Source organism: Ambystoma mexicanum, chromosome 1q (genome assembly GCF_040938575.1).
Source record: "Ambystoma mexicanum isolate Mex_15411 chromosome 1q, UKY_AmexF1_1, whole genome shotgun sequence".
Classification (NCBI taxonomy): domain Eukaryota; kingdom Metazoa; phylum Chordata; class Amphibia; order Caudata; family Ambystomatidae; genus Ambystoma; species Ambystoma mexicanum.
The window spans coordinates 1026231802-1026259652 of record NC_090922.1 but is presented as its reverse complement, the minus strand read 5'-3'; the positions used below and the strand labels follow the sequence as shown (position 1 = coordinate 1026259652).

Genomic DNA, 27851 nt, shown 5'->3' with positions numbered 1-27851 from the left:
TTCAGGTGTGGGCTGTTAGGGTCAATTGCCTGACTGCTGCAATAGCTGTTAGGCTTAATTGCCTGACTGCTGCAACTAAATGCCTTTTCAGCCCCCTTCCTCATCCCAGTACCTCTGGGATTCTGGGACTTGTAGTCCCATTTTGTAAAGCTGTTTCTTATAAAGTTCGATGGACTGTTAGAATTAGTTGTCACAGAGGAAGGCACATTTTTAAGACAACATTTCCTGATTCCTTTACATTATACCTTTAGAAGTAAGAAGGGTGTTTATCTTGGGATACTTTGAAAGTGTCTTCTGTTCTTAGAGTTTGCTCTGATTTCACAGAACTTGTACCCTGGCCCACAGATTTTATATGTGAATTAGGGACATTATAATGGCAATATGTCATTACCTGTTCTGGTAATTCAGAAATGTACTTCCTTCCAAAGGACACATACTCTGTCTCATCCCACGGGATATTCTCACCACGCAGGTTCCGGTCTCCTCCCAGGTGATCCTCCTGCAGTACACCAACCCCAAGGTCAGGATCAGAAAACGTCTGCCTTTCCTTGCCAACTTGGCAGGAGACTTTAGGCAAGGTTTCAATGCGGGATCCATAGGATTCTTCACAATGGCTGGTAAGACTGTTGGTGACCCAAATTCCCATTATAAACATTACATTTAACATAGTTCACCCGATCTCAATTGCCATGCTATAAACTCCCCTGAGTGCCTTAAAGGGATGGTCTAGTAAACATTTTTATTTAAAAAATAGATAGGCCATACTACTAGCATCCTCCGAAAAACTTGGAGCCTGAGAAACTTGGAAAGAAAAACCACAGCGTTTTCCAACACAACCGCGTGTGTTTCTGCCTGCTGTGGCTATCACTTTGGGTCTCCGGTGCTCCCAGGGGAGCACCGGAGACCCAAAGTGAAAGCCACAGCAGGCAGAAACACACTCGGTTATGTTTACATGCCGCGTAGTGTTTCTACCTGCAGCTGATTTCCCATTTGGGGAGCCCGAGAGCCCCAAATGGGAAATGCTAAATGCTGCGTTGTCTGCCTAAATCTGCTTTCCCATTTGGGGCTCTCGGGCTCCCCGTGGGGAGCCCGAGAGCCACAAATGGGAAAGCAGATTCAGGCAGACACAACGCGGTTGTTTTCCGCAATGCCGCGTTGTGTCTGCCTGAATCTGCTTTACCATTTGGGGCTCTCGGGCTCCCCGTGGGGAGCCAGAGAGCCCCAAATGGTAAAGCAGATTCAGGCAGACACAACGCGGTTGTGTTGGAAGACGCTGCAGTTTCTCTTTCCGAGTTTCTCAGGCTCCTCCGAGCCCGAGGAGCCTGAGAAACTTGGAAAGAAAAACCGCAGCGTTTTCCAACACAATAACGTTGTATTTATGTTTGCGGTCGCTTCAAAAGCGACCGCAAACATAAATACAACGTTTTTAAAGCTGCGGGTTTATTTCTAAGTTTTCCGGGCTCCTCCAGCCCGGAAAACGTAGGAAAAAAAACGCAGCTATTGCTTATTTTTTGTAAAAAAAATAAATAGCACTTACCGAGATTCAGCTGCAGCTTTCCTGCTCTCCGGTCCGCGTCCTCCGAGTCCCGGCACTAATGAAGGGAAAGCCACCCAGCGGTAGACTTTGTTTACTACAGCTGGCTGGCTTTTCCTTCATTAGTGCCGCAAAAGCAAAAGCCAGCACAGGAGGGCCTCCATTTCACAAAATGGCTGCGCCCCTGTGCTTGCTTTTTCGAATTTTGAGCTTGAATAGCTCAACATTTTACATAGGAAGTTTTAAAACGGAGGATGCTAGTATTTTTTTTTTATGTGGCCTATCTATTTTTTAAATACAATTTTTTACTAGACCATCCCTTTAAGAACCTTAAGCCTCCATGCCAACTGAGGCCTCTGCTCTTAAGGAAACACAACAATGAATGGATAATAGTCCATTTCTATCAAAAGTGCCAGTGACAAGTCTTTTTTATAAGTGTGAATATTTGAGTAATTCACATTTCAATGGGGACCATTGAATTCAACACATCCACATATCCTAGCTAGCAATCCAATCTTCCAAGACAAAACACTGAATCATAGAGGTTGCCCCCGTTCTTTTTCGCTCGTTCGTTCAATATGTGTGCAAAATGCAATTTATGACATTTAATTTATTTAGATGCATTACTTAAAAATGTATTCCAATGCAGAAATACATGGTGCTGGTACACACTAAATAAATAAATACATTTAAAAAATCGGTTCACAAAACAGCTAAAACACCCTTTCTAAAACAAATAACTCCTTTTAAATAGGACAGCAAAGTCCAGGCATCATACGACATATCAGCAGATAATAGAAAAAATAAAGCTGGACGAAGTTGTCTCTGATTAAAGTGTCTAAATTTGGGAAGGATAGTGGCCTTTCCAATATCCTTGTAAGCTGGCCAAAACAACAAACGATGCTGTAGGTCATCCACAGCATTTCCACACACTGGGCAAATCGCATCATCAGAGAAACCCTTTCAGCTAGCAGTGTTGTCCCTCAACAGCAGCAGACAATTAAACCGGGCTCGGGTAATCAGTCAATGGACCGCCCTTTGCGAGCTCAAAATGAGACCAGGCTGAATAACACCCCGGCTGGAATGGACATCTCCTTACACTCCCTCTTCTCGGTGACTAGTGAGGCACACGGACGCTTGGAGTGCTTTTTAAACCACTTAGTTAATTTGCATAATGTCTGCCAGTATGTTAGTCTGTTTGAAGCAACAAGCTGCATGCCAATATCAATTAATGACTTCAAAGCAGTACCCTTGTCGAATCCCTTGCTTTTGTGTTTCGTGAAAAACCAGAGGTGAATTTGTTCAGTGTCACATCACTTTGCTTTCTAGTGCGTGGAATGGCATTTTGTGGAATTGTTCCTTTTCAAGTTTTTATCTAAAAGTATACTTTAGATTAGATTGAAATAGTTCAAACGTAGGCATCGTAGTGGGATCATGCTAAAGAAAAACACTCAAATAAAAGAAACATGTGTCCATCAGTCTCTGTGCACCTCTTCCTTAGGACCACATGTACTGTATGTGGTACAGACACACTGCACCAAGAAATCCCAGCTGCACCACCTTATGTTTATGAAAAGTTGTGTCTGGATCGTCTGTGCAAAAACACTGCAGGTCCCTTGCCTTGTGGCTCGGGTAAAAACAGAAAGCTTCACATTCTCCATTTGCTTTTCTTAGCTAACATTTAACGTTTTTCTTTCAGCTCAAGCTGTTAAAGAAAAGTCACAAATTCAAATTACAGAAGCAAAATCTGAAGGTGGGATTAACTACGCCTCTTTAAGGGCACCATCTGCAAAGAATTCCAAAACAATGGAGGATTTTAACACCAACATATTTGTTGGAACGGAGGTAAATGGAAATGCAATTTGGGATTTCTTGTTAAGCGGATGAATTGTAAATGACAAATCTGCTTTAATATGAGAATACTATAGGTGTGTACTTTTTCAATTTGAAAATTTAAATTTATTTTCCTATCAGTTTGAATCCGAATATTTGTGTGTGTGATATTTTGGCAACTTAGGGGACTATCTATCCATCTATCCATTTTGTATATAGCACCTGTAAGGAAGGTATGGTATAAACAGTAAGGAAGACACAATTGACCACAGTTCAAGTGTGTTTTTGAACTTCAACAAGGGTATGATTGGCACCTATCTAATCCTAAATCTACAGAACGGACCAAGCTACGACCATCAAATAATAATAATGCAGTCCTAGTCATGTTGTATCAAAATAAAGATGGCCTATACTAATAAAACCTATTGCCAATTCCTAGTTCTAAATAACAAAAAGGGAGTGGGAAAATGACATGCATAACAAAATGGTGTGTAGCAAAATGAAATGTCCTAAGGGTTCTGGTAGTTCAGGTCTGCTGAAATGGAGTGTTGCCTTCCCCACGTTACATCACGGGGCAAGGCGGAACACAGGTAAGGCTTGGTTGGAGCACACTTGATTCTCTAGGCACCAGAAAACAATCTCTTTCCTACACGGTAGGGCCTTTCGGATCAATGTCTCTCACTCTCTCTTGTTACTAGCATCGGGGCCTACTGTGCCCAAGTCTCTTTACTTATCAAAGTTTCTTGATTCAGAGGGTGTGATGTACCAAAACAAACAAAAAGTTATTTTCCTGTTATAAGTACTCAATACATGTGATTCACTCTTCAGCCTGGATCACTTTTATACAACAATCGTTACTTTGAATCCCACTCTTCCGGGCTCAGATCCTCTTTTCAATGTTCAGAGAATATTCTTTCTCGGGTGACTCACGGTTCACCCCGGATCCCCCACAGCCGGGCTCAGTTCCTTCCTCTTACATAATTAGTCTCCTTCATCCGGGTTCGGACCAATTTCAGCTCGCATAAACTATCGAATACTTTTGAATATGCACAGGGTTTAGCATGACCTGCTTTAGGACCACTTCGACTTCACAATTCCATTTGACATTTGTCACCTCTCAGTTGGATGCCTAACAGAGACCTTCGAATGAGCACCCACGTAGGGCCGGACCACTCTGTTTACAATCACAATGTTTCAGGCTTCTCATCACATGCGCAGCCTCTACATTTCTCACTCTGGTTGCAATGTATTTTCGCTTGCGGCTTCACGAAACCCATCAAGCCTTTCAAAAACTATTGTTTCTTTCACTCATTCACTTGTTAACGCAAACCGGTTTCTCAGTTCACTCACTGGTAGCTTTCGACACAGTTTATCAAGAGTTCCTTTGAAGTCAAGGCTATGGGCACAGCTAGCCTCCTTCCAACTCCGTTGTTTCACCCAAAAGAAGTGCATTAGCGAGGAGGTTTCCCTTTAAAAGTCTGCAGCAAACTTTGCCACAGCCTTTCCCTTGCCTCTTGGCCCTTCCTGCTCTGCTTCCAGGTCGCTTCAGTTCCACAGGATCAGTTCTCTTGCCATTCTGCATACGGTTCTGTTTGCCTTTCTTGCCTTTCTCGTGTTTCTCGCCTGGCTCGCCTTGCTCCGATTGTGCTTTCGTGCTCCGACTTTTATCCCTATGGGGAAGAGAAATGGAGGTCAGGTGTGTATTGTCAAGGTGTGGTGCTTGACTCTTCCGGTTCTCATTAGCAGGACAGGCTCACAGGAAAAAGCCAGTAGTATTTCTTTTAGCTTTGTCTCAGGGTTTTGTATCTGGGTCGTGAAATGAATAGGGGGGGATTGTGGGAACTGTAGTGTTTTATAAAAGTAGACTGGGAGTTTGGAAAATAATAGTCAGGGGAAAGGGTAGAACAATGACTGGGATGGTGGGTGTTATAGTATTCCTGAGTAGGCAGAAATGTTGTTGCATCAGAGAGACAAGGGAAGGTATATTGCGAAATAGAGGGGTTTCGTGTTTTTCTCCCTTGCCTTGATCATCCTCCCTTCCAGTGGATGTTAATTTCAAAGGGTATATGTCGGGTAGATTATTGTCAAGAGGTCTGGTGGGGATGGTTCTATTTTTCAGAGAAGAGCATGGTTGGGATGAGTTTGAGGTAGAACGACAGCATCCTACAAAAGCTGTGGGAACTTTGGGCAAGGACATGAGAATAAAGGAGGGGGACCACCCTGTCTCACCTAATGGTGTTCTCCTCTTTTGGCATTCCTCCCTGAGTTTTCCATTCAGCTTGGGGGAAGGGGGAAAAGACCCTTGGGTTTTTCACATACCCTTCCCCAACAGTCTGTGTTGTTCCCAAGGAATACAAAGATCTGTTTAGGGTTTTCCGCAGGTTTTCCTTTTGGAGAACCACTGGTTGAATTGTGGTAAGTCAGTCCCAACTACTAATTGGGCCGGAAGATTCAGAATCATGTTCACTCTGAGATGTACATTTTTACACAAGATCTTAATGGAAATCGTTGTAAAAAATATTTTTTTACATGGCCCTGAATGCAATCTATCTCCTCTTCACCTAATCTTCTCCATCTTTGGGGAAGTAGTTCTGATCTTATAGCACAATTTGTACTACCACTATCAAGTTGGGCCCACATTTTCCAGTTATTTACAATTAGAGGGATTCGGTAAGTGTTTTTTTTTCAATATATAGATATAGTGGGTCTTGTTTTGTCTTTCTTTCCCTGCTTTACCTTGGTCTCAGGATTTCTTCTTTTATTTTGCGCACAGGGCTCCTTAGGTTTCTCTCCTTTCTCAATTGGAGTTTCATGAGGCTGGGTATCACAGGATAATACAATTAAAAAGAATTCCTGAGTTGGGTATTCTGCCAAGGTGGTAGTGAGGTCTATTTTATTAAGAGGGCAATATTGTGCCCTATGGCCAACCTTTCTACAGGACAAACAGGTTTTATCTTGGGACTGAAGAGTGTTGGTTTTGCCTGATCTGAGGGATCTGTTACCTGGTTCCACCGGATAGCTGGGCCTTTATTTGGGTCAAGAACATGTCTAGGGTTTCTACTGGGTAGTCCCCCTCTGGGTTTTCTTCTTCCAGCTGAAGGATGACTTATTCCTAAGGGAAGTAGGTTTAATTTCCCTTTCAAAATCAGAGCTTTCGATAAAAGTCGGCAATATAATTATCCTTCCCTTGTTCCTCAGTTTCAGATTGACTAGATGGTTCTAATCTTAACGAGTCTCTGGGAACTACTTCTGGGGAGTATGGTATTCTTTTTTTTTTTTACTTTGTTTTTATTAACATCTTGAATATACAAACAGGTGCCCAGGCAGACCCTGGCACTAGGACATCAACAGAGAAGAAACTGTTTTCTTTTTCATAAACTGTAGTCCTCCCTCCCATCTCACCCCCCTCACAACAACATTCCAAGTTCCGAAGGATTGCTGGTTAAAGCTGTGGGAGGAACGATAAAGTACCAGCTAAAACCATTCAGGCAGGTTGACGTAGTGAGGTTAAACACCCTCCATATAGTTCAGTCAAATAGAGGCTAACAAGAAGTGGTACAGAGAATATCAAATCGAAACCGCTAGCATATAGGAATCACAGTCTCATGGAGTCATATTCCACGTTCATAAGACCACCGTCCATTCGTGCACAAAGGAAGACCTGATACCATTGGTTATGGCCGACAGCTTCTCGTAGATAAAGATAGCACATAATTTATTAAGCCATTCTGCTATGGAAGGGGCAAAGGGGCTTTTCCATTTTTGAGCAAGTGCCAGTCTCCCTGCTCTCAACATCGCCCCAAACAACTTTTGGGAAGCCATTCAACTCGGCGTCCAACATGGGTGTACCCAAGATGATTTCCAGAGATAGTAAGGACGGACAAGTGCCCGCTATATCCTTGATCCAGCTAAGCAGTTCGGATCAATACACCTGAATCACAGGACATTCCCACCAAATGTGATACCAAGTGCCGCGTTGCGAGCACATCCTGGGGCACAACGGGGATACATTTTTGAACATTTTGGACAGAGTAGCCGGGGGGCGATGCCAAGAGTGGAGTATCTTAAAGCTATGTTCCATGGCGGAGGTGTACAATGCCCCCGAAAAAAAGGTTTTGAAAATTGTTCTCCATGTTGGGTCCTCCAAAGCCATGCCCAGTATCCCTACCCATATTTTCTTAAAAGGCTCTCTACCTGCCAAATCCGCCGTGACCAATAAATTGTAGATCTTGGAAAGGGAGCTCTTCCTGGTCGGGGATTCGACTAAAAAAATGTTCAAAGGGTGGAGAGGGTACGGTTCAAATCAGAGACCCACAGAGAGTGGGTAAGTATTCCTTTCAGGCGTAGATATTCTAAGACAGAGAGAGAGTTATCACCCAATGCTTCGGACAATTGACCATATTTAATGAAAACCCCCTGATGGAAGAGTTGGGCTGCCCTCTCTAAGCCCCTATCCGACCACGCCTGTGTGTCGCGGAAGCCCTTGGACCCCAGATTGAAAGGGAGACCCCAGAGAGACAAAAGGGGGAATGGCCAGGAGGAGAGCTGTTTGTTAACCTTATCCGGTTTCCAGGATCCCCAAAAAGTGGCAAGGGTAGGGTGCCATTTGAGGTGAGAGGGAAGAGATTTGGGAGGGGCCCACAGCAAATCCCTAATATTCTTCGGATGAGAGTGAGCTGGTCTGCCTTATGGAATAGCCTAAAGTCAGGGAGGCCGAAACCTCCATATGACTCTGGTAAGGTTAAAGTCGCAAACTTGACTCTTGCTCTTTTACCATTCCAGATGAATTAGTAGATACGGGATTGCAGTACCTCAAAGAAAGCCTCCGGAATCACAACGGGGAGAGCTGTGAAAAGATAGAGAATTCGGAGCAAGATGTTCATTTTCACCGTGACCATACGCCCAAATCATGAGAGGGTAAGAGGAGCCCCGCGTGTAAGGTCCCTACTAATCTTTGCCAAGATCGGGGGGAAATTAACTTGAAAGAGTTGTTACCTCTCTGGGGATAATGACGCCCAAATACAGAGTGGCATCCCATTCTATTCTCATGCCCTGTATCTCGGTACGCCCTCCAATTTCACAATCCCTAGTACCCATCGGCATTATGGAAGATTTGGAGGCATTCACCTTAAGCCTCGAAAAGGAGCCAAAGAGGCCTATGAGGTCTAACAAGAAGGGAAACCTGAAGGTTAGGAAGATAGGCTAAAATGTCGTCCGCAAACAAAGAGAGTTTGAAGTCGGTCGCCGCACCTAACCTCAGTGATCTCTGTTAGGGAGAATTCTCATAAATGGCTCATGTCCCTTACCTAATGAGTCCCCCAGCAGCTTTGCTGGATTTTTAGGATTTATTTTTCTCATCTGGTAAGAGTGTGAGCGTTTTTTCCCACTCTTACATATTTTTTGCTGTGTGTGTTTTTACCATTTGTGTTATCTTGGGCTCTGGAGCCTCACCTACTCCATGAGCGCCCTTTTTGTGTGTGTTACACAGCACCTTCAGTGCAGTGACACAGGGTTGTCTTTTAGACTTCCCACTGACTCCATTTTTCTGGGGCTGACTACTGTCCCCCAGGAACATGTAAAGTTGCCATTAACTTTATGTAGTCTCTTTAAACCACAGACCCAGTACACCCCATCTTACATGGAGTATTGGAAAGGGTTAATTCTTATCCCTTTTTGTCTGTGTCTCTTGGAGCATTGGTTCGCTCCCTTTTCATCAAGACTAGGCTGGTGGCAGTGGTAACTACCCTATTTTTTCTACCGCGGTTATCTTATATAACCATGGTATTGTTTTAGGCTATCATAGTAGTCTCGAACTTAAACCCGCTTAACCATATTAATTTTAATATTACTCTGGCTGGGTTTATTCACCATTTCTTGTTGTAAAAGTCTTTCTCGTGTTTTACTCTGCGCGCCAAACCAGGTTTGGTTCCTTTGTTCGCCGTCTTTTCGCGGGCTTCTGCACAGAAGCCCTCCTTAAGGCACCTGAAAGTCTGGGTAGGCAGGATGTGAGGGAGGGGTTTTAGGACCCCTGCCATGGATTCCCTTGGTAACCCAAGGCGCACTCCTGTTTGATTGGCTGGGTGACTGTCCTTGCCAGGACAGCCACCCTGCTGTGTGATTGGCTGCCAGACAGGTGTCCTTTCCAGGACAGCCACCCTGCTGTGTGATTGACAGCCAGGCTGTGTGAATTGGGGAAAACTGCATAAAAAGCAGGTCTCTGGGACTGGGAAGCAGAGTCGCCACTGGAACAAAAGAACCAACGAGGATCTGATGGAAGAGGACCCCTACAAAGACTGAACCGCCCGGTGAAGCCCTGCTACAGGTCAGAATCTTCAGAATCCGACGACAGACAAGATCCTCCAGGAATCCTCTTCCCTTGAGCTGGTGGGACCAACCAGTTTGCCCAAACTTCAAGCCAGGACCCCTCCTCTGGTCGAATTCGCTGTACAGAGCTACAGTCGCCGGATAGCAGGAAGGTCGGACCCTGCTTTAGTTTTAAGGAGCACACCTTTTATTCGTTGCTGGTTTCGTCCCTAGGTAGTGCAGGACCCTCCAGTCTTCCTACTTCTTGTCAGTCCGACAATCGCTTCAGGAACCGTAAGCCTGCAGGAACTACCAGGAACGTCCGCCTCAGCTACAGCTCCCTCAGTTTTAATTTACTGTGCAAACCCGGCTGCTCGTTTCGTTCAGCCGCGGTGGAAGTGTGTAAAATCTTTTGCCAAACCGAGAGCTTGTCCTTCTCTTCTTTTAACACTAACTTTTCTGCCGACCAACTTCGTCCGGAACCCGTGGCACGAACTTTACTGCAAACTACCCTGAACTGTGTGATCTTGAGCAAAAGACTTTTGTGCTATTGACTTTGGCCCTAAGCCTTTTCCAGCTGGTTCTATCACTGTAGTTCCTCTTGTTCAATTGCCCTGAGTACCTACCTGTTGGTGTGGTTCAATTTCTGCTATACTTTGTCTTTCCCTCCCTTTAAATTGCTAGAGTGCCATTTTGCTCCCACTTCATTTTGTGAACTTAACTTGTCTGGAACATATTGGGAGTGGTGTGGTGTATTTAAGAGTGTGATTTTTAGATTGCTTATAATAGTGAAATGTTATACAACTGTTGAGTAAATAAATATAGATTCTTTTACTTAGAAACCTTGAGTCAGTGTTTGCCTGAATCATAGTAACTGTGGTCCATTGTGTAACTATTTGATACTGCTCACTTACTCTTGAGATAAGTCTGGCTGCTCAGCCACTGCTACCACTGTATCTGTGTAGTACAAGCTTGTACCAAAGGTGAATTTGTACTGTCACTTGTAGTCTTAATTGTGTGTGGTGTTCCCAAAGGGTACTGCATATAATTCTGCCTAACACTGGTGTACAGCGGTGAGGATAAAAGTATAGTAATTACACTTAGAGTGCTGCTATTACCTTGAATCAACTAACCACAAGGATAACATCACTAAGAAGCAATATTAATCATGTCTGGTATGGAAAGGCACAATCAGGAGAACCTCCTGAGTTACGCTGCTGATCATTTAAGAAATCTGTGTAAAGAAAGGAAACTCTCTGCTAAAGGCAAAAAGTCAGAATTAATTGAAAAGTTGTTAAATAACCAAAGTCTAGGGGTTGGGTCTGAAATACCTGACTCTCTAGCAAATGTGGAAAGTATTGAGGATGATAATATGTCTGTTAATGATGAGTTGGAAGAGGCAGATGTGTCTCCTAATGTAGGCCCCACTGCTCCCTTGCCTGCTCACCAACCTCAACCCTTGTCCACTGGGATACCCACAGGTCCTACACTCAGTCCTGAATTCATTGCTCTAGAGAAAATGAGGCTTGAAATGGAATTCAAACATTTAAATGCTCAAACTGAACAAAAACATCAAGAACTTAGACTCCGAGAAATGGAGTGGAATCATGAACTTGAAATGAAGAAATTGTCCTAGTGTCCCTGGGCTTGTGGGAACAACAGAATGTAGACCTCTATAGTTCAATCCCAGATAATACTGAAGAGTATTATAAAGATAGTGTTCTTGTAAATGGCCGGGAAACCCCTGCCATCAGAGACACTGGAGCCAGCTGACATGCCGCCCTAAGGATCTAAGAATTGACAAACTTGTAATTATACCAGTAAAGGATACAGATATAACGAAAAAAGGATACAGTATCCTGAGGATGTCTTCTTCCTAACTTCAATGATGAAAACTCAAGGAAAAACCCTTTCCATTGATTACACCCACTGTCCGATATAAAATACGGCCAGGGCGAGGAATCAATTGAAAGGGCGAGTAAATGAACACACTCTCCAATCTGTGTAATAGAAACAACAAGGTAAGTATAATCTAATGACGTTTACCTTATTACTATCTCACTAGTTTTTTCCCCCACTAACCTTAATAGGAGTTGATTGAGGAATCTCCAGGTTCAATAGAATCCAGGTATAAATTCACCAATAGAACACAACGACAAGGAAAGGGGAAGTTAGTATGAAACTAAACCCGAACGAAACAAGGGTCGCACTAGTGTCGAGTAGGTGCACTCTGGAAAGGGTCCTCTAGTTCTGTGCACTAAGGTTAACATAACATGTCTTTGGCATCTTCATAAATGCTCATGATCAAAGTTCTTATCCCGGAAATGGAATTCGATTCACCCTTTAAATGATCCTGGAAAGTAATATTTTTCCTACTGGGACGTGTGTTCAATAATTGGACTAGTCCGGAATTTAGGATTCAATTCACCCTTGAGATGATATTGGAAAAATAAGATATTCCCTTCTGGGCTGCATATTCAATACTGGAAATAGTTCTTTCTCTGTATCGATAACAAAAGATCATAAGAAGCAATAAAGGATAACACGGAGTTCGATTCCCATAAGAGAGGAAGTGATGAGCAATTCCGAATCCCCCTTGAGGAGCAAACAAAACATAAGTCTCCAATGATGCGATAGGAAACATTCACCTGGTTTGGCGGGGACAGGAAGCCTCTGTGCGTTTCTTCGGGATAGACGGCTTCCAGGAAACGCTGCAGTTTGGAAACTGAACGCGGCGAAGACCAAGACGGTTTCGCGGGTAAATGCCTTCTCGAGAACGCTGCAGTTTGCAAACTGGACGCGGTGAAGACCAAGGCGGTTTTGCGGGTAAATGCCTTCTCAGGAACGCCGCAGTTTGGAAACTGGACGCGGCGAAGACCGCAGGGCCCCGACTCGGGATATGAGTCACAAAGGGCTTTTGAAAGAAGACTGGAACTCACTGCGAGCAGGAACATAAGTAAATCGACAATCAGAAGCACCGAACGATTAGAGGAATGCACCTAAATACATTCACGAATCACAAGATAGAGGCAGAACCTAAAGGTTATCACGTGATCCTGATGCTGGAAATCAACGCCGTTTTGAGGGGAGTTTGTTAAAGAGTCTCCACCTCATATAGAACGGCTTTGCTGCCGATCTAACAGCATACGGGTTCCTGATACCAAAAGAAGGTGAGCGAGGCATAACACCAGCATAACTGTGGTGGATGAATCATTTTTCAAGGTGCAGGATGTTGCTAAGGCACCCAAACGCCTCACCAAGTTAGCTGGAGGCCCTGTGCAAATGCTTCCCCAGTTACCAGCTCTCATCCAGTGTAAAGATATGACTGTCAAAATACCTGTTAGTGTGCAGAGTGAAGTGCCTGGGAGAGTCCTATTGGGTAATGACCTGAAAACTCTTGGAGTTGTGTCCAGCACCCCCAGCCCCCCCCCCCAGTAAGAGGAGACAGAAGCTCACTAGGCCTGCAAGGGAGATAACCTTGAGAGGCTCTCCAGAGGAGTTGATAGAGGAAACTATCACTCCCACTCCACAGGAGTTGCTCACTGCTATTTCTAGGAAAACCGAGGCAAAGAGGAAACCCAAGACCTCCAGGAAAAAGTCGGACATCACCCCTGTGCTACCAACAAAGACATCCCCAAGATTGTCCAAAGTCACACCTGTGACTCCTCCACCTGCTGAGGCGGAGTGTGGGGTGCAACCTTGTGTGGTTGAGCCAGTTTCTGAAGAGTCAGATCTGGAAGAAGACACTGTCTTAGTTGGAGATCTTGACCCTGTTGTCCATCCTGAGCTGCAGTCTTTACTGGCAGAAGGTGGACCCAACAGGGCAGACTTTAGCAAAGGACAGAGGGAGTGTCCTACTCTTGAAGGTCTTCGACAACAGGCTGCTAACCAACTTAATATTCAAGAAGTTGGAAAGCACAGGTTAAGCTGGGAAGATGGCCTCTTCTACCATGAAGCGACTGAGTCTATCCCCGGGGACTGCAAAATAATTGTAGTGCTCCTTGCCAACAGACTCCAGTTCCTACAGTTAGCCCATGAGATACCTTTGGCTGGTCACTTGAGCTTCAAGAGAAGCTCTCTCTCTACTTCTACTGGCCTAAAATGGGTTCAGAAGTTGCCAAATTCTGTAGGAGCTGTCACACTTGCCAAACTCTGGCAAGAGTGGAGCCAAGAATGTGGCACCCCTGGTACTCTCCCAGTGGTGGGAATTCCTTTTAAGAGGGTAGGCATTGACATTGTCGGTCCCCTTGACCATCCTACATCTTCAGGGAACAGGTTTATCCTGGTTGTAGTAGACCATGCTACAAGATACCCAGAGCCCATACCTATGAGAACTGTTAAGGCTCAAGCTGTGGCTAAGGCTCTACTTGGTATTTCTACCAGAGTAGGGTTTCCTAAGGAAGTGATATCCGACAGAGGATCCAGTTTTATGTCCCACTACATGCAAGCCATATTGAAAAAATGTGGTGTCACTTACACGTTCTCTACAGCCTACCATCCACAGACAAATGGATTGGTAGAGAGGTTTAATCGTACTATGAAGAGCATGATAGGTGCTTTAGAAGAACCCCTTAAAAGAAAGTGGGACCTTCCACTACCATGCCTTCTCTTTGCATATAGAGAAGTCACTGAGGAGGGAGTTGGTTACAGTCCCTTTGAACTTCTCTATGGCCATCCAGTCGGAGTTCCTTTGGCCCTGATCAAGGAGGGATTGGAGAGTGCGCCTTCCACCAAGCCAGTCAGAGTGACTGACTATGTGATAGGTCTCCGGAGGAGAATGTCACACATGATGGCAGAAGCAAGTGATAACTTAAAAGCAGGTCAGGCTCTGGTCAAAAATTGGCATGACCAGAAGGCCAACATGGTTGAGTTTACTCAAGACCAGCTGGTGTTATTTATGGTGCCAACACGGCAGAGGACCTTGCAGGATAAATGGATAGGACCCTTCAAGGTTGTGAGCAAACTTGGAGAGATGAACTATTTGGTGGATTTAGGCAGACCTAAGGAGGCTCAAAATCTCTTTCACACCAACCGTTTAAAGGCTTATGTCTCGAGACCAGAAGTGGGAACTTTGCTTCTAGCTTCAACTCAAGAGGAAGAGGAGCTTAAACCTCTACCTCACCTCCTCAGAGGCCTTCCTTTAGATGAACAGATAGAAGGAGTTAATCTCTCTTCTCAATTGACTTCTGATCAACAGGAGGAGTGCAAAGTTCTGTTGAATCAGTTTGCCTCCCTGTTTTCACTCTCACCAGACTTGACCCCTTGGGGCCAGCATGATATTCTCACTGGTGACTGTGTACCTGTCAAAAGAAGGGGCCACAGAATGTCAGAACATGTAAGATCCCACATCAAAGGAGAAGTCAACAAGATTCTTGATCTTGGGGTTATAGAGCCCTCTACCAGTCCATGGTCTAGTCCAGTTGTTCTAGTACCAAAGGCAGGATCCAAGGAGTTGAGATTTTGTGTGGACCATAGAGCTCTAAATGCAGTCACTAAGACTAATGCCCATTCTTTGCCAAGGACAGATGAGCTGGTGGATAGTCTTGGTTCAGCCAAGTACCTCAGTACATATGACCTAACCTCAGGCTATTGGCAAATAGCACTGACAGACCATGCCAAGGAGAAAGCTGCATTTTCCACCCCAGCAGGCCTCTACCAGTTTAAGGTTATGCCTTTTGGACTACAGAATGCACCTGCTACATTTCAAAGGATGGTTAATCAAGTTCTGAATGGGATGGAGGACTTCTGCATGGCATACTTGGATGACATTGCAGTGTTCAGCCCTACATGGAAAGAACATAATGATCACCTGGGATATGTTTTGCAGGCTCTTGAGCAGGCCCATCTGACCATAAAGGCAAGCAAATGTCAAATTGGTCAGAGTAAAGTTGTCTACCTTGGTCATGAGGTAGGAGGAGGTGAAATAAGGCCATTGCCCAGCAAAGTACAAGCTGTGCAAAACTGGGCCACCCCTACTACTCAAACCCAAGTGAGAGCTTTCCTAGGTCTCACTAGGTACTACAGGAATTTCCTAGAGAACTATGGGACCATAGGTTCTCCCTTGAATGTAATCTCCTCTCCAAAATTCCCTAAAAAGGTTAGATGGAATGAGGAGTGCACTCAAGCTTTTGGAAGCCTGAAGAAAGCCCTTTGTCAAGCTCCAGTCCTAAGAGCTCCTGATTACCACCAACCCTTCATTGTGCAGACAGATGCATCCAATATAGGTATAGGTGCAGTCCTTAGTCAACTGGATGAGAAAGTGTTAGGGAAAATTCTGTGTTTAGGCTGAATTTCCTAACCTAGTGAGTCCCCCAGCAGCTTTGCTGCATTTCTGGAGTTTGTTTTTTTTCTCCTGCCAAGAGTGAGACTCTTTTTCTCCCACTCTTGGACATGATTTGTGGTGTTCCTTTGACTTTTAATGTGTTTTATGGGCTATGGGGTCCTTTACTCCATAGGGTCTCATGTGTTTTTACTATGTGTGTTACACAGCACCCTCCGTGCAGTGACACAGGGGTGTCATAGTGACACCCCACCATAGACTCCATACCCTAGGACTGACTACTGTCTCCCAGGGCATGTAAAGTCACCATTGGCTTTACTAGTCCCAAATTATGAACAGAAACCAGTACAAACCATCATATTGTGGACGTACTGGTCGGGGCAATTCGATTGCCCCGGGGTCTGTTAGTCGAGGGGGCACGTCTCCGTCCCCCCTGATCGAGTTTTGGCTGGTGGCAGTGGATGCTAATTTTTATATTCGACCGCGAATATATCTCTATGGGATTTTCCCATTGTTCGAGGCTACCAACTTTAATTATTTAATTCTCATAGCCTCGAACATACCGCTGGTTTATTTATTTAATATTAATTCACCGGTTGGTATTTTTTGCCAGGACTCGATTCTAAAATGGCGTTTGTGTTCTCTTCTGTGACTCCAACCCAAGTCGAGCCCTTTGTTCCACTTTTTGGCGGGCTTCTCCACAGGAGCCTCCAAAAGTGGTGCCACTCTTTCTGGGTACCACAGGGGGCGTGGGAGGGGGTTTAGGCACCCTGGACTGAGTTACCTTGGTAACTCAAGTCGCACTCTTGTGTGATTGGCCCAAGCACTTAGCATGTTTGATTGACAGCTAGGCTGAGTGAATGGGGGTGTGCTGCATAAAAGCAGGGCTTTTGGGACTGGAACTTCAGAAGTCGCCACAGGACCTGAGAATCCGACGAGGGAGGAGCTCAGCCGACCTGCTACGACGACACCACCGGTGGAGCCCTGCGGAACCGACTCACCACTTGACGACGACAGAAAAGATCTCCCGGCTGGAGAGTCTTCTTCCCCTGACTGGTGGGCACAACCAGTTTACCTTCTTTTCCTCGCATCCCAGGACGTCTTGTGGTCGAATTGCCCGTGCCAAGCACCCCGGCAACCGGATAGCCACTTACCACTGGACTGCGAATAAAAAGGCTGCTCCTTTTAACTGAGAACTCCACGGCTGGTTTCTTCCCTGGCAGTGCAACGGACTCCTGTCTTCCTCCCCGACGAGATCCTCTCTTCCCCCGGATGAAGCACTGACTTGCATCCACTGCCAGGAAAAACAACTGCCCCCGCTGGAGTATTCTCACCACTTTAAGGTACCGTGTCCGCCAGGCCTCCCTTTCTAAAGATTGCTACAAGGTAATAATAATCCCTTAACCTTCTGGATTGGGCTGGCCGCCTTGACCATCTAACTGGTCCCTTTCTTTTGGTCCAACTCTTTCTGAACCTTTTCGAGACTTTTGTGCACTTTTCAACCGTGTGACCTTGGACACATTTCGTTCTGATTTTCTTAAAGTGGATCCGGCTTTCTGAACTCTAACTTCACGGTTTGACTCTGCCTTCCTCTCTTGCTGTGTTCTTTTGAAAGTGTTGGGATCTGTTTCTATCTTTGCTCTGCCTTTCTCTCCCTTGTAAACCGATTGATTAGAGTGCAATCTTCGTTAAGCGCTCACCGCTGTCTGAAAATAAGTGTTGCTTTACTTTAGACTTGTCTAACTAATCATTGAAGGGAGTGTATATCTTTTAGTGACCGTGTTTTTGAACTGCTTGATATTAGTGCCTGTGTGTTTTATTAGATGTGGTTTTAAATAAATAATTATATATCTTTTGCACCAAGCTCTGGTCAGTGTTTGCTTGTTCTACTGTGTTCTTGTGACCTATTGTGAATACTTTGTATACTGCCTAACTCTTCTTGAGGGAAGTCTGACTGCTCAGCCACAGCTACCAATTGAATCTCTGTGGTACAGACTGCTACCAAGTGGGTTTACTGCCAAACACCTGTAGTCTTAAATCTTTTGCAGTGGTCCCAGAGGGAACTGCACAGATTTCTGCCTAACAGAAAGGTAGGTAGCACCCCATTTGCTTCATCAGTAGGAATCTCAAGGGACCCAGAAACAAGGTGGGCAACCATAGAGCGTGAATATTTTGCCATTGTGTGGTCTTTGAAGAAGTTTAGACCATACTTGTATGGATCTACTTTTGTGATTCAAACTGACCACCAACCCTTGAGATGGTTAATGCAAATGAAAGGGGAGAACCCAAAACTTCTAAGATTTTACCATCGAGCACAGAGCAGGATGTCACCACCAAAATGCTGATGGTCTCTCTAGGATGTTTATAACCGACTAGAGGTAGAGGTAGAGATTCATCCAGGAGTGGATTAAATCCTCCTGTCCCTTAGTCTGGGGGGGGGGTGGCGAGTGTTAGGGAGAATTCTCATATATGACTGATTTCCCTTACCTAATGAGTCCCCCAGCAGCTTTGCTGGATTTCTAGGATTTATTTCTTTCACCTGGTAAGAGTGTGAGCCTTTTTCCCACTCTTAGATGTATTTTGCTGTGTGTGTTTTTACCATTTGTGCGATCTTGGGCTCTGGAGCCTCACCTACTCCATGAGCACCCTTGTGTGTGTTACACAGCACCTCCAGTGCAGTGGAACAGGGTGGTCTTTTAGACTTCCCACTGACTCCATTTTTCTGGGGCTGACTACTGTTCCCCAGAAACATGTAAAGTTGCCATTAACTTTATGTAGTTTCTTTAAACCACAGACCCAGTACACCCCATCTTACATGGAGAATTGGAAAGGGATAATTCTTATCCCTTTTGTCTGTGTCTCTTGGAGCATTGTTTCACTCCCTTTTCATCAAGACTTGGCTGGTTGCAGTGGTAACTACCCTATTTTTTCTACCGCAGTTATCTTATATAACCATGGTATTGTTTTACGCTATCATAGTAGCCTCGAACTTAAACCCGCTTAACCATATTAATTTATATATTACTCTGACTGGGTTTATTCACCATTTCTTGTTGTAAAAATCTTTCTCGTGTTTTACTCTGCGCGCAAAACCAGGTTTGGTTCCTTTGTTCACCGTCTTTTCGCAGGCTTCTGCACAGAAGCCCTCCTTAAGGCGTCTGAAAGTCTGGGTCGGGAGGATGTTAGGGAAGGGTCTTAGGACCATTCATGCTCCTGCTTGATAGGCTGGGTGATTGTCCTTGCCAGGACAGTCGCCCTGCTGTGTGATTGACAGCCAGGCTGTGTGAATGGGGGAAAACTGCATAAAAAGCAGGTCTCTGGGACTGGAAAGGCAGAGTCGCCACTGGAACGAAAGAACCAACGAGGAGCTGAAGGAAGAGGACCCCTACAACGAGTGAACCACCCGGTGAAGCCCTGCTACAGGTCCGAATCTTCAGAATCCAACGACAGAGAAGATCCTCCGGAATCCTCTTCCCTTGAGCTGGTGGGACCAACCAGTTCGCCCAAACTTCAAGCCAGGACCCCTCCTCTGGTCGGATTCGCTGTACAAAGCTACAGTGAGCCGGATAGCCAGGAAGGTCGGACCCTGCTTGGGTTTTAAGGAGCGCACCTTTTATTCATTGCTTTGCTCTGCTGCTGGTTTCTTCCCTGGGTAGTGCAGAACCCTCCAGTCTTCCTACTTCTTGTCAGTCCGACAGTCGCTTCAGGAACCGTGAGCCTGCAGGAACTACCAGCTACATCCCTCTCCATTTTATGGTACTGTGCAAACCCGGTTGCTCGTTTTGTTCAGCCGCGGTGAAAGTGCGTGAAATATTTTGCCAAACCGAGGGCCTGTCCTTCTCTTCTTTTAACACTAACTTTTCTGGCAACCAACTTCGGCCTGAACCCGTGGCACGAACTTTACGGCAAACTACCCTGAACTGGATCTTGAGCAAAGACTTTTGTCCTATTGACTTTGGCCCTAAGCCTTGTCTAGCTGAGTGTGTGTTGGTGTGGTTCAATTTCTGCTATACTGTCTTTCCCTCCCTTTTAAATTGCTAGAGTGCCATTTTGCTCCCACTTCAGTTTGTGAGCTTAACTTGTCTGGAACTTATTGTGAGTAGTGTGGTGTATTTAAGAGTGTGATTTTTAGACTGCTTATAATAGTGAAATGTTATACAACTGTTGAGTAAATAAATATATATTCTTTTACTTGGAAACCTTGAGTCAGTGTTTGCCTGAATCATAGTAACTGTGGTCCTTTGTGTAACTATTTGATACTGCTCACTTACTCTTGAGATAAGCCTGGCTGCTCAGCCACTGCTACCACTGTATCTGTGTAGTGCAGGCTTGTACCAAAGGTGAATGTGTATTGTCACTTGTAGTCTTAATTGTGTGTGGTGTTCCCAAAGGGTACTGCATATCATTCAGCCGAACAATCTCCTGATCACCTCTGACCTCGATGGCCAGGGGCTCCATTGCTAGGGCGTATAAAAGAGGAGACAAGGGGCACCCCTGACGGGTGCCTTTGGAAAGGGCCAAAGGTGATGAGGTGCAACCATTGACCAGCACCCGCGCCAAGGGACTGTCTTACAATGCCGACACCCACCCGCAAAAGTTGTCCCCCAAGCCCATTTTACGGAGTACCTTACCCATGTTAGGCCATTCGACACGGTTGAAGGCCTTTTCTGAGTCCAGCGAGAGAAGATAGCCCTCCACATCTTGCCTCTGGACCTTGTGCATGAGATCCAGGGTCTTCTGTACATTATCTGATCCCTGACGACCAGGGATGAAGCCAACCTGGTCCCCATGCACCAAGGACGGAAGGTGTTTTGCCAATCTATTTGCCAAAAGTTTAGCTAGTATCTTAACGTCAGTGTTGAGGAGAGAGATAGGACGATATGACTGGCATTGGGAGGGGTCTTTCCCTTCCTTGGGGAGAACCACTATGAGGGCGGACATCATGGAGTGTGGGAGGGTGCCCAGTTCCAGAGCAGAATTAAACATTTTGGCCAGGAATGGGGCCAATGTAGAGCGGTATGTTTTATAAAAACTAACTATAAAACCATCATCTCCAGGTGAGGTGCCCTCTTCAGGGAGGAAATGGTATTGATTATTTCTTGAGGCGTGATAGGTAGTTCAAGTGGGTCAACTTTGTCGGGGGGAAGGCGGGGAATGGGCATGGACTCCAGGAAACGATCAACATCAGCACCATCCCTTGTCTACTCCAAAGCGTATAGGCGCTCATAATATAACCTAAATTGCTCAGCTATCGCTCCATCCCTTGGGGTCATCTCTCCGTCGGGGGTGCAAATTGAATTAACTCTCCTACTGTTCCTAAGTTCCAGAAGCCTCCAAGCCAATATCTTATCTGCTTTTTCACATTTCGCCATATATTTCTGTTTAAAAAAAGGTAGTTTCCTTTCCGTCTGCCCTACCAGAAGAGCTGTCTACATCGCAGCTGTTGTAGTTCCTCCCACCTACCTGGGAACATCTGCATCCTCACTTTTCCCCCAGGTTGAATAGAGGATCTTTTTCTCTCAATTGTTTCTCTTCCCGGTCCCTTTCCCTCTTCTTTCCCTCTTCTTCCTCGAACCCACCTCAATGAGGGTGACCCTAATGGTGGCCTTGAACGCGTCCCAAACTCCCATGACACCTACCTCCCCATTGTCGTTATTAGAGAAATAATCTTTGATAGTGACTAAAAGCGTTTGTTGCACTTCCTTATCCTGCAGCAGGAAGTCATTACACCGCCATTGGGTCCAAGCGGGAGGGAGGGGATGCCTAGTTTGATCTTGACCATGTCATGGTCCGACCACAGAATGACTTCTAATCCAGATTCTGTGACCTCGTCCTTTAGTGAGGAGTCTATCAGGATATAATCAATTCGGGAGAACGTTGCATGCGGTTTAGAATAATAAGTGAAATACGGGTCCCGACCCTGTTCTGAAGCGCCTGTATCCCACAGACCCAATTCCCCATTAACCACTTGGAAGGCTTTTGCCAGTTTTTTCTGAAGTCGCCATTCAGGGCAGGCTATGGACGACTTCCTGTCCCTTTCAGGACAAAGGACCATATTAAAGTCCCCTCCCACCAATAGAATGCCTTCTGTGAACGCCATGATTTTCCCCTTCATCCCCTCCCAAAAGATATCCTGTGCCTCGTTTGGGGCGTAAATACACACCAAGGCAAACAACCTTTCCCTCACATCCCCCTTGACCATAATGTATCGACCCCCTTTTGGGCCTTAAGCGTAAAGCGGGCTTTGGGAGAAACCACGAGGGCAACCCCACGTTTTTTGGCTACAGAGGGGGAGGCGAACACATGTTGTATAGATTTAACCCTGAACTTTGGTTCTTTGCCCCTGACCCAATGAGTTTCCTGTAAGAATAGGAAGTGGAGCTGAAGCCTCTTGAATTCTCTCACTACCATCAACCTTTTAGGAGGGGAGTTCAAACCTCGCACATTTCAAGACCCCACCGTCAAACACTGAAGTGTATCATCCATCAGAGGAATGGTTAAAGCTCACAGACCCCATTGGGGAGCTCTTAATGTCGTAACCCCCACCTAGATTCGGGGCCTCATACAAGCCCACGAAGTCCCTGAAAACTCCAACAAATCCCGGAAAACTTGGCATATCTGGAACAAAACTCCAATAAACAAGCCCCAACAACCCTTCCCACCCCCCAGAACGCCTGAATACTGAGCGACTCCATCTTGTCCCTAGGCCAGGCCGTCAGTGTCTCCCCCTCCAGGTTCTATAATTCTTCAAAACCCTCAGCAAGATCCCCCTCTCCCCCCGAAAATAAAGCATGACCAGGGAGCATACAGTCGTGCTGCCATCATCACGGGCCCACATACGAGCCTCCACGGGCACCCTGGAAACATCCAGCCAGTAGAAATTAATACAAGGCCCCCCACCCCCTAAAGTCTGGTACAAACTTGCAAGAAACAAAATGAACTTCAAGTGTTAGTTGAACTTGGCGAAGCTGCAGCAACTCTCCTGAACTTCCTATGCCCTCGGACTTTCTGCCTCTCCATGGAAGCTTTGGACCCCGCAGGGCCGGCTAGGGCTCGCTCTCGATCCTGGTCCGATGTTTCCATGGCCGGGTCGCCCAGAAGTTTCCGGGACACCCTGCGGATATACTCCTCAGTGACCAAAGCGTACTGGTAGCCCTCTAGCTCAAAAGAAAGAGAGAAGGGGTATCCCCACCGATACCGCACACCTTTAGCTTGCAACATTTTTGTTAGTGGGGAACAACGCCGATGTCTTGCCAAAGTGAAGGCTGAGAGGTCTTGATACACAGAGACCCTTCCACCTTCCCACTCCACTGGGCCCTTCCTGTGCGCTAGCTCGAGGATTTTGCTTTTTTCTGAAAAATAGTGGAACCACACAAGAATAGATCTGGGGCCTTTGCTGGAGGCACCGGCCCTGTGCGGCCTGTTGATGGTTGGTTCTTTCGTATTGGCATCATCGAAGAGCAACCTCACAAACAGCCTTGACAGCTTTATCAATGTCCGACTTCATTTCCACCTCTCGTTCCGGAAAGCTCAGAAATCGTAGGTTACATCGACGCTCCCTATTCTCCAAATCGTCAATTTTCAGGGCACACTTCACCTCTCTTCTCTCTAACTCCACCAGGCAGATGTCGAATTGAGTCTCAAGGATGTCAATTCAGGTTGAGTTACCTTCCAATGCTTGGACCTTGTCGTCAATAGTATCGACTTTTTTATCAAGTGTGTCCAGCCGCACTGCAATGTCCGCTCTGAAACCCCGAATTTCCTCCAGGAGGGCAGCCATACCCTTGGCGACAGAGTTAGTCTCCGCCACTTCCGGGAGAGTAGGGGATGCCATTGCAGAATGGGGCATAGGGTCAGGGGGTAATCCGAAAAATTTCTGCAAGGATTCTGTCCAGCTCATGAACGCACACGGCCCTCCAGATCTGAGGCTGGCCCCTCTAATAAGACACCAGATAGAAATGCACCACATCGGTGTCGAGGGTCAGCCCAGGTACGGAGGCCTCAGAGGGACCAGTCAGACGAGGCATGTAATGAAAGCCTGGGGTCCCCTGCCGCACAGTCATACAGGGAAGCACCACAGAGGGGGCCCCACCGCTAGCCCCAGCTGAGGATTGGGCAAACCCCTCGAACCCCGGCTGGCCCCCCTACTTCAGAAGAGCAGTGATTGCGCTGAGGGGCTACCAGACAGCACGCCAGCTGCAGCCCGGGCTCCAGGGCTATCCTCCAACCACTTCCCAAAAATGTTCTTGACCAGCAAATAACAGAACCACCTCCACAGACAGCACAGGCTGCCAAACCAATGGTCTCACTCTCCAGACAATGTAAATCCGCGGGGGCAAAGGAAAGGTCCCTGATGCTGCTAGAAGTCTATGGCTGCAGAGGAGGAGAAATACCTTCAGCTGTTGGGTAGAGATGTCCCAGCAGTGCAACACCAATACAAACCACGGCGGAGGCCCCAGAATCCATAATCAAGAACTGCCAACCTGCTCGGAGCACCCCCTACAGCGGGCCACCAGGCAATCTGCCAGGTATAAGTGCCGGGGGCGAGCAAGGGGGCCTCCCCGCCCGCGCCGGAGCAGCCGCGGGACAACTTCAGCAGCGGCCCGAATGCCAATGCGCTCCCTCACCGTGGGCTGTCATCAAACTGTGTAATTTTTTCACACCACTTTGTCTCGCCCAGCACGCTCTTGAATTGTGGCTGGTTTACACAAGTCTAAATCAACGGTTGGTGTTGATGTATGGCTCCCGAAAGGATGGTTCCAGGACCTGTTTGTAGAGCCAGAGGAGCGTGCACACCACGGTGTTTCCGAGCAGGCTGACTCTCTCCCCCACCAGGAAGGTGCGTGTCCTCAGATGGGCATCTAGTGTTCGCCAGGCACCCGATTCCTCCTGCACAGTCCAGCGGGTTCAGCAGCTCCTTCTCGTTGGGGAGCAGAATCCCGGCGTGGGGACAGCCCAGGCGCGGGATGCCTGGCACGCTCTCCGCGGGCAGGCCCTGTGCCCCTCCTCCAACGCTGGAAGGGCCCCACCGGCTGCTGGGAGCCACAGTTCACTCAGCTCCGCCAGAAGCTACAGGCTCGGTTCTCCAGCTCTGCGCCACCTCCAGAGGTCAGGATTTTACCCCACAGGCACTCGGGGGTCTGGTACAGCATCTCGGGGGGTCAGGTTCTTCGTTGGGAGGACATGGGGGGGGCTCAACTCTCAATTAACTGTACCCCAAAGAGAGGAAGACTGAGCTGCGTAAGACCATCTCGGCGCCCCCTGGTGGTTTCTCGAGGATGGTGTTCTTGTATTTCTTTTGCTCTCACTGGGATCTCCAACTTCTGAAAGGGTATGGATGGATTTGGTGGAAATGTCCATGGCTCTGCGTTGCATAACGATGGGAAGTCCCTTATTCTCCTCTGGTTTCATCTGACCGACGAGGCTGGACATGGGTATCTCGGTGGAGGAGATATTGGGTCTTAACAATATGGGACAGAGGATTTCTCCACTTGTGGATCTCTGATTTTGGTAGGGAGGTTCTCCTGGGGGTTTCCTATCTCTTTCTATGTAACTCCTTGGGATCTGAGGTTCCCAGAGAGTTTCTTGTACCAATTGTCCCACCCTGTCACCTCTTTTGACCTGTATCCTATTATAAGAAAGATTCAAAAGGACCAATCTTATTTCCTCTACATGGGTCAAGATAGGTAACACTTTTAACTTCCCTTTCTGTTCTGATTTCCCGATGGGCATAAGGTATGTGACAGAGTTGCTCAATGCTTCTGCCTTAAGCTCCTGGGACATGATCTTTTTATCTCTACCCAGTATTTGACAGGTATGAGGGGGAAAAAAGGTTACATGCGTTACCTTCTGCACTCTTCTTGGTGGGAAAAATGGCTTGTGCGGTTAAAGGGAAGAATTGGATCCCTAGATTTTGTGCAATGGGATTGAAGGGTTGCCTCACGTTTTCCACAGACCTCACCCATGGAAAACGGGCCATGATTGGATTGGCCTCTTGACTCAAAGATTTCTGAATCCCCTTGGAAGGAGTTGTTCATTTGCTCTCTCTCTAATGCTGTGGGTAGAGCGTGGGCATCCATAATCAGTCTCTCTTCATATAAGAGGGTTCTCCAATTAGTATCAATTGAATCACATCCCACATCCTGACACCATATGTAAGGAAGGCATGGTATCAACAGTAAGACAGACACAAGTGACCAAAGTTCAAGGGTGTTTATTGAACTTCAACAAGGGTATGATGAACGCCTATCTTATACCAAATCTACAGATGGGAGCAAGCTACGACCATCAAATGATAATAATAATGCAGTCATAGTCGTGTCAAAATGAAGATGGCCTTTACTAATAAAACCTATTGGCAATCCCTACTTCTAAATCACAAAAAGGGTGTGGGAAAATGGCATGTATAACAGAATGGTGTATAGCAAAATGAAATGTCCAAATGGTTCTGGTAGTTCAGGACTGCTGAACTGGAGTGTTCCCTTCTCTAGGCGCTATAAATCAGTCTCTTTCCACATGGTAGGAACGTTTGGATCAATGTCTCTCACTCTTTTGTTACTAGCATCAGGGCCTACTGTGCCCAGGTCTCTTTACTTATCAAAGTCTTTTGATTCAGAGGGCCTGATGTACCAAAACAAACAACGTTATTTTCCTTTTACAAGTAGTCAATTCATGTGAATCACTCTTCACTCTGCATCCCCCTCACCTGGGCTCAGATCCCTTTTTATACAATGATCGTTATTTTGAATACCCCTCTTCTGGGTTCAGATACTCTTTTAATTGTTCAGAAAATATTCTTTCTCGGGTGAAACGCGGTTCACCCCGAATTCCCCTCAGCCGGGCTCGATCCTTCGTCTTACACAATTAGTGTTCTTCAGCCGGGTTCGGACCAATTTCAGTTCGCATTAACTATTGAGACTTTCAAATGTGCATGGCGTTTAGATTGACCCGTTGCAGGACCACTTCGACTTCACAATTCCTTTTACATTTGTCACCTCTCAGTTGGATAGCTAACTTCGACTTCACAATTCCTTTTACATTTGTCACCTCTCAGTTGGATAGCTAACAGAGATCTTTGAATGAGCACCCAGGTGGTGCCAGACCAATCCTGTTTACAATCACAATGTTTCAGGCTTCTCTCGTGGCTTCTCATCAAACACGCCAACCTCTACATTTCTCACTCTGGTTGCAATGTATTTTCGCTCACGGCTTTACGAGACCCAGCGAGCCTTTCAAACACCATTGTTTCTTTCACTCGTTAACGCAAACCGGTTTCTCAGTTCACTCACCGGTAGCATTGGACACCGTTTATCAATAGTTCCTTTGAAGTCAAGGCTATCGGCACGGCACGCTCGCCTCCTTCCAACTCTGTCGTTTCACCCGAAAGAGGTGCTGCCTTAACCTTTTGCATTAGCAAGGAGGTTTCCGTTTCAAAGTCTGCAGCAACCTTTGCTCTGCAGCTGATAGGACCACAGCCTTTCTCTTGCCTATTGGCCCTTCATGCTCTGCTTCCAGGTCACTTCAGTTCCATGGGATCAGTTCTGCTGCCGCTCTGCATACGATTACGTTCGCCTTTCTTGCCTTTCTCGTCTGGCTCACCTTGCTCCGATTGTGCTTTTGTGCTCTGCTTTTATCCCTATGGGGAAGAGAAATGGAGGTCAGGTGTGTATTGTCTAGGGGTGGTGCCTGACGCTGCCTGATCTCATTAGTGGGACAGGTTCACAGAACAAAGCCAGAGGTATTTCTTTTAGCTTTGTCTCTGGGTTTTGTATCTGAGTCATTGAATGAATAGGGGGGATTGTGGGAACTGTACTGTTTTAGAAATGTAGACTGGGAGTTTGAAAATAATAGTCAGAGGGACAGGGAGAACAATGTTATATTATTCCTGGGTAGGCAGAAAAG

At 46.3% G+C, this 27851-nt stretch overlaps 1 protein-coding gene across 1 annotated transcript in view; it reads left to right on the top strand.

Annotated features, from left to right (window-relative positions):
* Window positions 1-27851, top strand: part of DNAI3 (dynein axonemal intermediate chain 3) — a 2012519-nt gene that overhangs the window by 1409341 nt on the left and 575327 nt on the right. Inside the window, exon 17 of the mRNA XM_069641699.1 lies at window positions 3234-3379. Coding sequence (XP_069497800.1) covers window positions 3234-3379 — 146 coding nt within the window. The remainder of the gene's footprint in view (window positions 1-3233; window positions 3380-27851) is intronic.